The sequence below is a fragment of the Esox lucius genome, chromosome 14 (assembly GCF_011004845.1).
Source record: "Esox lucius isolate fEsoLuc1 chromosome 14, fEsoLuc1.pri, whole genome shotgun sequence".
In the NCBI taxonomy this organism is placed as follows: domain Eukaryota; kingdom Metazoa; phylum Chordata; class Actinopteri; order Esociformes; family Esocidae; genus Esox; species Esox lucius.
This window is the reverse complement of record NC_047582.1, coordinates 7431892-7444013: the sequence shown is the minus strand read 5'-3', so window position 1 is coordinate 7444013 and position 12122 is coordinate 7431892. Positions and strand designations below refer to the sequence as shown.

Genomic DNA, 12122 nt, shown 5'->3' with positions numbered 1-12122 from the left:
TGCATTCCATACACTGGCTGCATTCCATACGCTGCATTCCATACGCTGGCTGCATTCCATACACTGCATTCCATACGCTGCATTCCATACGCTGGCTGCATTCCATACGCTGGCTGCATTCCATACGCTGGCTGCATTCCATACGCTGCATTCCATACGCTGCATTTTTAGAGAATAATGGCACTTTTTTGCAGAATCGTTTTGCCGTAAAAAATAAACATATTTTAGAATCTCTTTTCTGGGTTAGTGCAATGGACACTTTTCAACAGGACCTTAAAAGTACCATCCCATGACTAGTATGCGAAAAGAACTGACTTCCATTGATTTAATTTTCAGGTGATTTATGATGTGTAAAAATGCTGCATGACTTGTTCATTCTTTAGAACCACAATGATGGCATTTGTACCTAGGATGCATGAGGGAGCTGTTGAGGATGAGAAGAGTATTAGTGATTGTTAAATATACTCATTTGAAGAACAGTGAATTTCCTAATGTGGAATCTGAGCATTAATAATTACAATATGAATGTACGTTTCATTGGAAGTGAATGTGCCTAGATAATGAGAACAACAGAAACCTCTCTGTTTAGATTATCTCTCTGTAGGTTGCGCTCTACTAACCCCAGGAATGTTTACATTGACCATTTGGCATGGGGGTAACTGTCTTAGAAACCTTTGCTAGGTAGACACACCCTTCAATGTATATATCAGCTTGTAACTAACATTACAGTGAGAAGAGATTGAGTGAGATGAGACTGAGGTTGTGTAAAGTAGGCTAGGTCCTTAACCTCATGAACAAGACTTTGCTCAAAGAGAGTGTATGCACTTTACCAATGTCAACTAGATCAATTATATCGATTTATGATATAGGTACATTTCTGGTGAGCAGGAGTTGGTGAATTTAGCTAGTGGCATCAAAATGAATTTTCAACTTTGAATATCTTTAATACAAGCCCAAAATATGATTCAACAAATGAAGGGTGACATTTGCCATTTTCACATACACTATACTTTGACTTCCACTACTTCTGCTGTTTATTTTTGAACATGCTGTAACTAACAGTAATTAATTCTAATGATTTTACTCTAGTGCTGGCGTAATGTAGTGTTTACTTTATGTTTCAGCCATCCCCATTGCTATTACTTTTACCAAGATGTTTTGCTTGGGCTCACTAAGAACGGCAGACAATGGCACACATTTTAGCACGCATGGATTGAGAGGCAGTGGTGTCTGACAGTCCTCTTCTACGGGGACTTTAAACCGCAAATGAATCAAAAGGAATCAGCCAAAGCTGCTAGCGAAGGACAATGAGCAGACGGATTAGGACTCGCACTGTTTTTAGCCAAGCTTAAGTGGTGATCAGCAATATCTACATACATTTTTGAAGGCAGTAAATATAACAGATGGCGTTTTGAAGTCACTTTGCCTCCTACCGTTCCTGTTGAGCAGAACAGCCAGGTACTCTCTGTAGTACGAGCTGACATAGAGCAGCAGCGCCGGGCTCTGGGTGGTCCGAAAGCTGAACGAGATGTTCTCTCCTCGTAGCGTCAGGTCAGAGTATATGGAGGAGGACTGGAACTGGGTGCTGGTGTTTCTATTCAGCTCGTATGGCTCCTTGAATGTGTACTGGACCGATGTCCCGAGCTTGAAGGAAGCAGAGACCTCTGGGAATTGAAAAGGTTGAATGAAAGAGTTGGTGATTATTTTCTGAGTTGAATTGAATAGGCAGATAATACCACAATGCTATGGAGATGTTTTTCACTTTGTTATTCATCATAAAACATTCTGTCCTTGAATAAACTCTATTAACACTTTAAAACACATATTCATACAGCCTTTGCTTTTGTTCTTACACCAAATGTTATCCTTAAAGGCATAAGTATCATCATGCAATTCCATCATTACTAAACCAAACCCACGCTAACGCACAACCATTTACCTTTTGCCAGTTAAGGAACTATAACAAGAACACTAATTAACAAAAGGCTTGCGGTGTTGTGACCAGCAGTGTGACTTTGTGTCAGTAAGCCCCGCCACCGTGGCAACTTACTGCTGTACTAACAAGTAATTTTAATGAATTACTAAAGACTTAAAATCCACCTTGCCGCATCACACAGTTCTCTTGCTGATGGCGGTGACTCAGAGGCATTAGAGACAACAATGCAATACTCTTATGTTAAGCCCTTGATGTAGCTATGGTAAAAAACTGGTACTTGTGAAATTGCATTTGAACTTGAGACTGCTAACGGGGTCCTCCTAAATAATATTATTTTCGATCTTGTTCTAAAACAACCACTGGCTGTTCTGGAAGGTATTTCTAAATTCTACAAAATGTTAATCTACAGTAGGATATTTGGAAGCCCAATAAAAAAGGAACTAAATAAACTTCCATATAGTGGGCTCAACCAGAACCATCAACAAAATACACATAGCTTGCACGTGGGTTTCCCAGCCATCGGGTCTGTACCAGTACCGTGCTGTGGAAAACTCCACCTAGCACGTAGGATGGGTAGTCAGTGGACTTGCCTCATCCCAGTCTGACTCCCTAAATCATCTTGGTCAAAACTGGGACACACACAACAAGTGCTGACAGGGTTGACAGAATGTTCGTCATGTCTCTGACATTCTCTGACACGCAGTTGTGAAGAAGGCTCAAGGAAGGAGACATTCTGCCTTAACATTTCAAACCAAACAGAGTTGTGCACCGAAGCAGCGCGCTTACACCAACCTGATTGTTATGCATTGTAAACAGACATTTTAGTACATTCGCTAACCACAATTTGCATGAGAAGTTTGAACTGCAGTATGAGGTGAGTAAATAGCCTATGGTCAAATAACTTTGCTAACAACAAAAGCCTCTCGTTTCCTTAGCCTGCTATCCAGGGATCCAAGAATAATGGTTGAAATGGATTTAGTAGTTTGCTTGCTGGGAGCTAGAAATTAGCTTTGCAGGGCAGATGAAAAGAAGTGACACTGCATATAGCCACCGGGGTGTATTAAATCAGAGGAAATACAGGTTGATGTGCTTGTTTTCGGGGACCATGTGCCCAGCGGGCGCTATACCAGGCAGCGGAATTATTTCTGTCTGAGCTCCGGTCCAAAGTAAAAAAAAGGTTGGGAAGCCCCAACGTAGATTAAAAATATATATATATGACTTACAGTCTGAGAAAAGCTATAACATTTGTTTCATATTGCAAAATAGCATGTTTTCTTTTTTCATTCCCAAATCATTCCCATCCTCCACAAACGTCTTTGTGATTCTTGCAGATCCAAAGTGCCTGAATAGGTATACCCAGTGAATAGGAATACCCAGTGACTAGGTATACCCAGTAAATAGGAATACCCAGTGACTAGGTATACCCAGTGACTAGGAATACCCAGTGAATAGGTATACCCAGTGACTAGGTATACCCAGTGACTAGGAATACCCAGTGAATAGGAATACCCAGTGACTAGGTATACCCAGTGACTAGGAATACCCAGTGACTAGGTATACCCAGTGACTAGGAATACCCAGTGACTAGGTATACCCAGTGACTAGGAATACCCAGTGACTAGGAATACCCAGTGACTAGGAATACCCAGTGATTAGGAATACCCAGTGACTAGGTATAACCAGTGAAGGGTAGGAGCTCCCGCTGCATTACTTCCACCTTACAGATCCGCAAACATCAAACGATTCCCCAAAATATCTTATTGAGATTCGAACTCTAACAGGCAGACTGGTTCACAATCAGAAATCATGGAGCTCGGACAGTCGCACAGAAGCACATGCAGAGGCCGATGATTGGATCAGCAGAACTTCAGAGCTCAAAGGCTGAGGGCACACCACGCTCGCAGTTTGATTACCTCGCTGGCAGAAGGGGCCTGCATAGGCTGAGAGTCCGCAGTCGCAGGAGAAGCCATTGTACCTCTCCACGCAGCGCCCCTGGTTCTGGCACAGCTCCCCGTAGCTGCTGCAGTGTCCTGGGCACCCCGACTTGACGCCGGGGGTAATCTTAGCCCTTTCCTCCAGGTCCAGAGTCCTCCCATTCAACTGTAGCGAGCGGATACAGCCGAGAAAGCCTCTCATTCTGGAGGCCGTGCCACCTGCCAACGGAAATGAACACAGTCGGAAAACATTGTTTCTATTTCTCTATTTTTCCCTTCCTGTTCTGTTTGATGGTTCATGAATGGCATACAGTACCAGGGTTATTTGACACACCAACTGCCCGCCACTCCCTGGAGCATAACTTTGTCAACACTTTTCTAGTACAAAAGCCATTTAAACGACGACAGGGCGATGAACTCTGAGATGAGGGCGGGAAATGCATTCAGGGAGCTGACTTTTAACAGCTGTCTGTCTGGTGCCATGGCTTGGGCTGCTAACCTCCCTCAATTCCTTCTCTCTGGCATCCTCCCATACTTCAGAACTGGCAGCTCAGATTATTCTTGGAGTTCATGCTGGGCTTTTCACAGAAACTAATCAATAAGCCTCTCCCCTCACAATGAAAGTCTCTGTCTCTCCTCCATCTGTGAGTTCTATTGCCATTCTGATCCTAACTGAAAAATTGCATTACTTAAGAAAAGCACCACTACTAATGTTAATACAATTATAGGAAATAATAATAGGAAACATGTATGTACTTGTATAGCCTACCCTCTAACAAGGGTTCTCAAACTATGGTTCTCCACTGGTGGTATGCGCTGCTCCTTTTAGTGGATATATATTCAGAGAAATATTTTCTAAGCTCCACTTGTGATTGGAAAAAAAATTTAATACTAAAAATGTCCTAAATGTTTTACATTTTACTGTTTAAATTGTATATATTATTAAGTACCCAGCACTGAGATTGCATATCAATTGCTTGCCTTTGGGTTGGGCTGCACCAAAGAGGTCACATGACTTTAATGTCTGTAGCATTGTTGGCATGAAGACAGGACACATGCGCAGGGAGAACGGAGGACGTTTAAGAACAAAACCAAGAAGTGACAAAAACAGAAACAACACACAAAACAGAAACAACTTTACAGTGGTGTTAACCAAATAATGGTCAACAGGAAACACTAGGGAATGAATAACTTAACTGAAGGACAGTGATAAGGAACACAGATGAGAGCCATAATAACAAACTGGTGTCGGTGTTCCAAATTAGGGAGAGCGGGTGTTGGATGCCACTGGCATGGCTGCCCTGCCGTGCCAAGATGTTATAACAACTGTGTTTCTGCATGTTCTTGAACGTAGTACACTATATCAGGTGTTGCCTAGATACAGAGAACTATATCGAAATATAGTCACTCAGTCACTGTCATCATGGTGATACTACAGGGCTAAAAAGAGACTGGACCAAATACACAGTAAATCTGCATCAAAGAAGCTGCAGAATCAAATTACGGAATACAGAATAAAGACATTTGCTCATAACTTGTTACTGGTATGGAAGCAAGCATGGCTGAGTGTTGCAAAGCTGTTGGTCAAAGCTAACATAGGATGGAGCTACACTGGGTAGGAAGAAGAAAACATTGTTTATGAAGTTCAACTTTTCAGTTGGCAGTACCTTAGAGAACAAGAAAACAAAGAATTAGAGAATAAACCCAAGACTGTTTTAGTGGACTTTGGAATTTGAAGAGTACAATCAGTGAAGGAACACTTAGGGTAACTAAACTGATTATTTTCTGAACTCTGAGAAATATACCATATCTTGCTCCATATTTTAATTAGCTGCATACGTTGGTTGTACTGCCGTCATATGGTTCAGACAGCTACAGTATATAATTAAGCGATGTACTATAGCTATAGCCAAGACATGAACATGACATCTAAAAAGAAACTACATGTAAAATTAATGTTGAAAATGTAGGCTAGTGGGCATATTCATTTGTACTAATCTAATCTGCACAATATAAACTAAATTATCATTTGTTTTTGACATGCACAATTATTTTAAACGTGTAGTCTACTTATGCTTAGTGTTTTTTTTTCTTCTTTTTCTTGAATCGCTGAAATACCAAACAACGTGCAGGATCTAGCTGGCAATCATTAGCAGATCAAATCTGAGGGATTGTCCAATTAGTCTTTTAATAACCTTCATATGTTTATGGTTAGTTCTGTTAAGGTGATGTCCCTCATTTCTCCAAACAAGTTTTATGAATCAGAACACCTAGTTGGCTAGTTACTGTTTTTGCTATAAATCAAGTTATATTTTCTGTTAACCTGCCAAATCAATGTTTATGTCTGTACAGTACATTAAAGCATCATGGAGTGTCAATTGTGCACGATTTCCTTTGTTAATCTCTATGTTCTCATCGTGAGCTAAACCAATGCTTGTCACATGCCAGTATTATTTATTATTGCCCTGCATGTGAAAAGAACAAAAGATTAGTAGCAATACGTTATAATTATTTCAGCAATAATTAATTGCTTTAAGGGACTGAAATACATCTGTTGACATTGTCACCATTTGGCACCACCCATACTAAGGAACCAATCAGGAGCCGCCATTCCCACACATGTTCTGAAGTAAATCTTCTGTCAAATGTGTTTGGGTGGCGATTTGAATGTGTTTCTTCCTATACGTGTTGTTACGCCAAGCAAAGCTACACTGTGAAATGCTTTCTCAGGTATAGGTCAAAACAAATGTTATTGAGTAATATTTAGCAAACAGCTGTTAGGTTGCCATTTGGTCATTGCGTTGGACTCTGGGTAACTGTCTGATGAGATATAAACATGTTTGGGTAATTGTGCGTCTGAATGAGCTCATAATTCCAGCAGGGTGGAAGTGCGAGCCAAGACAAATCCCTAAGGAGAGGAGAAGCCGCTCCTTTTGGACCAGTGGAGCAGAAAAAGAAAATATGTCAGAGAAAGAGAGTGTATGTTGTTGTGAGAATAATCTGTTAAAGAATAAAAACCCTTAACATGTAACCATATCAGTAGGAACCTCATGGGGTTTTAAGCAAATACTGGACAATTCTAAACTGCCAGCACCAGCAAGAGCTCTTAAAATAATCTACCATGAAACAGATTGGACGATATGACTGTGTAACATACGTGCGTTGAATGCTTCATACATTATTATGACATTAAGCCTATAATGTTGGTTGAGTACTATGTAAAGTAAAATGATAAGCCTACAAGGTGAGTAGAGTACTTTGTAATTTGACAGTAAGCCTATACTGTGAGTTAGTTGAATAGTTTGTAAAGCAACATAACATTTAGCCTATGATGTAAGTGGAGTAGACTATTTTATAAAGTAATTCGACGGTACACCTGTAACCTGAGATTGTTGAATCCTTTGTAAAGTAATATGACATTAAGCCTATAATGTAAGTAGAGTACTTTGTAAAGTAATTTGACACTAAGCCTAGAACGATAGTTAGTTGAATGCTTTTAAATTATTATAACATGCTTCATGAATGACTTTAACAGTAATCCTATAACTTCAGTTGAGTACTATGTAAAGAAATATGACAGAAATCCTGTGATGTAAAGTACTTAATAAAGTAATTTGACAGTAAGCCTATATTGTGAGATTGTTGAATCCTTTAGTAGTACTGTAATCGGAAAACATTACCAAGGCAAGTTTAGACTAGTAGCTGGCTATTCTCATGTTTCCTATGTATGCTACATCAGATACATTTTGTTTAATACATTTTAGTATATAATTAAAATAATCGTATGTAAAATCACCTGGTTGATTATTTATTTTTAGATCTGCTGAATAAAGTGCACAGAACGAATGGGGCTTTACGAGTGAACTGACATCACACAGGCAAAATTTCAGGGGAAAATTTGACGGAAATACTTCCTGTTTCAAAAGGTACATCCTTCAGCTTTAACATGAGATTGTTGAATTCTATGTTTTAGTTAAGGATGTTAGTTGAATGCTTTTCAAGTTTTATGACATGCACGTGCAACTAATCCAGAAGAAGGTTACAGCAGTGCGAATAGCCTTCAACTGAAACACAGTTTGTTGCTACCTGTGTGCATACACCATGAGTCTATGAACAGTTGTTAAATGCTGTGCAAAATATTATGACAATAAGCCTAATAACATGAGTCAGTTTAATGCTTTGTAAAGTAATATGACAGTAATCCTATAAAGTGAGTTAGTTGAATACTCAGTTGAATAAACCCCAAAACAGTTTGGTCCCAGGTTGTGTCACAGTCAGTCATGCGTTGTCCAGGCTAAGGAAGGATAGGGCTGTCATTCACTGTCTCATCTATCTTTATCATCTCATCGTGGCGGGCCAACCACCTGCAAGCTGACTGAGGTTGACAGTCAAACAGTGTTTCCTTCTTCTCATTGGTTCGGGTGACTAAACGAATGGCGTAACAAGCGGGGCGGCTTGGCGAAGCCTCTTCTAAGCCCATTGGGAGCTGCCAACATGACACGAGGTCTTAACGTTAAACTGGATACGTGGAAATGGGAATTTGTTTTGTTGTGAAAAATAACAAACTCTGCCTTCAAGGACAAACAACATACATGTTCTTCATCCATGGGCAAGGCCAGTCATTTAACGGCGTGAGCACATTCTTTGTGACACATAAGGGAATATGAAACATGCATGGAGAGTTGTGCTTTGAGAATACGAAATCCTAAAATGACAATGTTTTGAATAACTGTGATGCTAAATTTCAATAGATTTCAAAGTTCCTTGGAAACCAAGGACAAAGAACAATATCTAGGCTTTCTTCCTAATGGGGAGTGGGGATTCTTCCAATGGAAACCATTATATATATATATATATATATATGTACAGAACAGCTTCACCGGCAAAATACATTCTTTACATCAGTATTCATTCGTGGACCCCGTCTCTGACCGACAAAGCTGCTGTTGATTCATTCTTCCACCAAAGTGAGTGTTTGCAAATGTGACAGAGAGACGTATATTCTCAATATTTGCTTGTAGATAAAGTCTCACACTGCATCCTGGTTTTCCTCAAGTTTTCCTTTCTTTTATCTTTAGATTAGTCTTGAACGAAAAAACAAATGAAAGACCAGCCCAATGGCACTAATAGACTCTATGTGAGGTTGGATATAGTTTTTATCAGAACCTGTCAGAAGGCAATATCACCGAAAATGTCCCATTAAAGCAGTCTGATGTAGCTATACAGCATAGAATATTAAACACAGCTACAAGCAAACGCATATCAATAGACAAATGATCTGTGAGCAAGGTTATTAGAGCATGCAAGTGCATGTATACATTGACACAGGCGCGCACGCACAAACACACACACACACACACACACACACTGCACTAGAGTTGAACCACATGATCCGAAACCCTTCAGCAGGCGTGTCCTGATTGATGCTTTATTATTGAATGTGATTATTGTTCGGTGTTCAGGACAGTTGGCTCAGCACATTCACATTCAAAATGAGACCAGAGAGGATTGGCATTTAGCCCAAAAATTGTGAAGGAGGCTGTTTCCCATATGATGCAAACACTGCATCAGACTTCTGGCAGCAGGGCCTTCACATCCTCCCACCTAAATACTTAATACTTACCACACAGTGTACTGTACCAACAAATAAAATGTTGTAAAGTTAGATTTTTTTTTTTTTTTATGTAGTACAAAAGTCAACCAATTCACGCACCAATTCCATCCGGAATCAACAGTGTACCTACTGTCATGGAAGTTACAGTGCGTGTTAGCCAGTGGAAAACATAAAAGGACAAAAACAGCTGCTTTTCTCTGAACTGCTCTGTGGCCCGCTCCCAGAGAAAGGTTGGAGCCGAACAAGAGGAACGTCATGATGTCCCAAAAGGTTCCGTTTTCACATGGCACCCTTTTCCCTATGCAGTGTAGCTCTTCTGAACCAGGACCCATAGCTGCACATTGTAGGGGACAGGGAATCACTTGGGATGTGGGCAAGGCAGACATTAATCCACTGTCTGACAGATGACAGAACCACCCCACCCCCTCGCTGGTTCTAGGTGTAGATAAGGCTGGTGGGTGTGAAAAGCCTAGCAGCTCTGACAGACATTTGAATCCAACATTTAGTGTTTTTTTTGGTAGAACCAAGGTTTAAACAAAGTACTTGAAATAGGTTCTAATACTGTTAATGCGCTTGATTTAGCTATTCTGGCTTAAATGAACTATAAAATTGTCCTGTACTGTAAACCCCACCTATCTGGCACCATGTAGGCAGTAGACTAAACATTTCATTTGAACATTTCGGAATAGTCTTTCAACCCATGTGTGGCGTATTTCTGCGCCGCTAATGAGGGAAAAGTAGCGATCTGAAGCAGCTGGGTTTTCCTACCTACAAATAATTGGCTGTTGAGCTGCAGATGGATGTGACCGTCAGCAGGGGCCTTCTGCGTGGCGCCTGGGAAAGAGTCCACACGCAGGGAAGCCTCCTTCACGTTCCGCTCCGCTCGAACGCGATGCCACCTGTCGTCATTTAGAGCCACGCCGCCCGTCTCCACCCGCACATCCAAGGGGCCGTTGCCCACGTCAAACGAGAAGACCACCTCGGTCGGAGCTGTTGGAGGTTGGGAGGAGGCAGGGGGGAAGAGAAGGATGGAGGAAGGGAGGGAGAGATGGTCAGACCTACCAGATTAGCAGCATTTGGACGGGTGTAGCAGAGTGTAGCAGCAGCCAAATTACTATCAAATGATTAAAAAATGAAACCTTTGGGCATGTACTGCAGATAACTTTCCTTCTCGGAGAGACCAGATTTTTGTGTGTGTGGTGGGGGGGGGGGGGGGGGGGGATTTCATTTCAGTAATCGTGTCTATAGAAATCCTCATCTGACTCCTGCAAGGAAAATGATACAACAGAGACTTTTGCTGCTCAGTAGACACTAGACTTTCTCTGAGTTTTATACTGGCTGACTGACAAACCGTTAAGCTTTGTTGATTGGTTGATTGAATGTGGTGGTTGCAGTGATATTGTGTATCAAAAGAATAGAGAAAGATGAGGTGTTGTCACGCCGCTACCAGTGTGTTCCAGTTCCTCTCCTACAGATCTATCATCGCATGGCACGGAAAACACATGTATATACTCACAGTTGGTTTTCCTGCCCATTTTGGGAACAAACAATTGAATTGCATCAAAAAAAACTTAAACCTAAACTTAACTCTAATCGTAATTCTATCCATGACAGCTAAGCCAAAAAAAACATTTCTTAATGAGGACCAGCAAAATGCCCTACTTCTTTAAATACTTTTTGTCTAGAGACAAGCACACACACGCATGCACATGCATGCGCACACAAACACAGGAAATTGGTTCCAGCTGTTTAATAGGACGATGGGCTTTAATATGGAAAATAATGAATAGCATCTGAGAAGAGTCCAGGAATGCACACAAACGAATGGACAAACACACAAATTCTCACACACACACACACGCACTACACATATTTCGATATTTCTTAACTTGTCAGGACCCAAAAATTATTTAGAATCAAATTCTAACCCTAAACCTACCACTTACCCTAACCTTACCCCAAATCCGATCCCCCAACTGTTACCCCAAATTCCTAAACCCTAACCATAAACCTAACCTGTTTGACAGTAAGCAACTGTTGATATTGTACTGATGTTAGCACCATACTGTCATAGCACTTCTTTTTAGGTGTTTTGTTATTGGTGCTACACTGAGGGTGTGAGGTACAGAATGACAACAAATGTCAGTGAAACAATCTACGGAAATCTTTTTCATTCACCTAGTTTTTTGCTGATTGCATTTTTTTGCTGATGCAGAGATCAAAAACCATTATATGTTGCTGATGCAGAGATCCAAAAACATTATCGAAGTCAATTAACAACATTTACATGTCAGATCTCAAGACGTCTATCATTTTACAACATTATTCTTTGAGCAAGGATTAATTCCACTGAACTTTTAGCAAACATTTTTAATGTGCATGCTGATGTCAAAAAATATTATTTGTATTCCTTTATGGATTAGGCACATTATTTGTGAAGACATATTTAATGATGCGCTAATGATTGTGCATCTGTATCATCTCAGCAACGCTCTTGCTAATGCAATTGCTTGGGTACTTGGTCCCCACTTGTACAGTTATATCATTACACACACACACATACACACAGAGTTACAAAAACAGACACAAAATAAAACCTGCCCACACACCCACAAGGCCCCACGCAGACCACACACGC

General features: G+C 40.6%; 1 protein-coding gene across 2 annotated transcripts in view; it reads right to left on the bottom strand.

Annotated features, from left to right (window-relative positions):
• Positions 1–12122, bottom strand: part of cntnap3 (contactin associated protein family member 3) — a 149865-nt gene that overhangs the window by 24889 nt on the left and 112854 nt on the right. For both annotated transcript variants that reach the window (XM_013137048.3, XM_020053694.3), the window contains 3 exons: positions 10253–10474; positions 3850–4089; positions 1434–1664 (listed from right to left, as the gene is read on the bottom strand). In XM_013137048.3, the coding sequence (XP_012992502.2) occupies positions 1434–1664; positions 3850–4089; positions 10253–10474 (693 nt within the window). The remainder of the gene's footprint in view (positions 1–1433; positions 1665–3849; positions 4090–10252; positions 10475–12122) is intronic.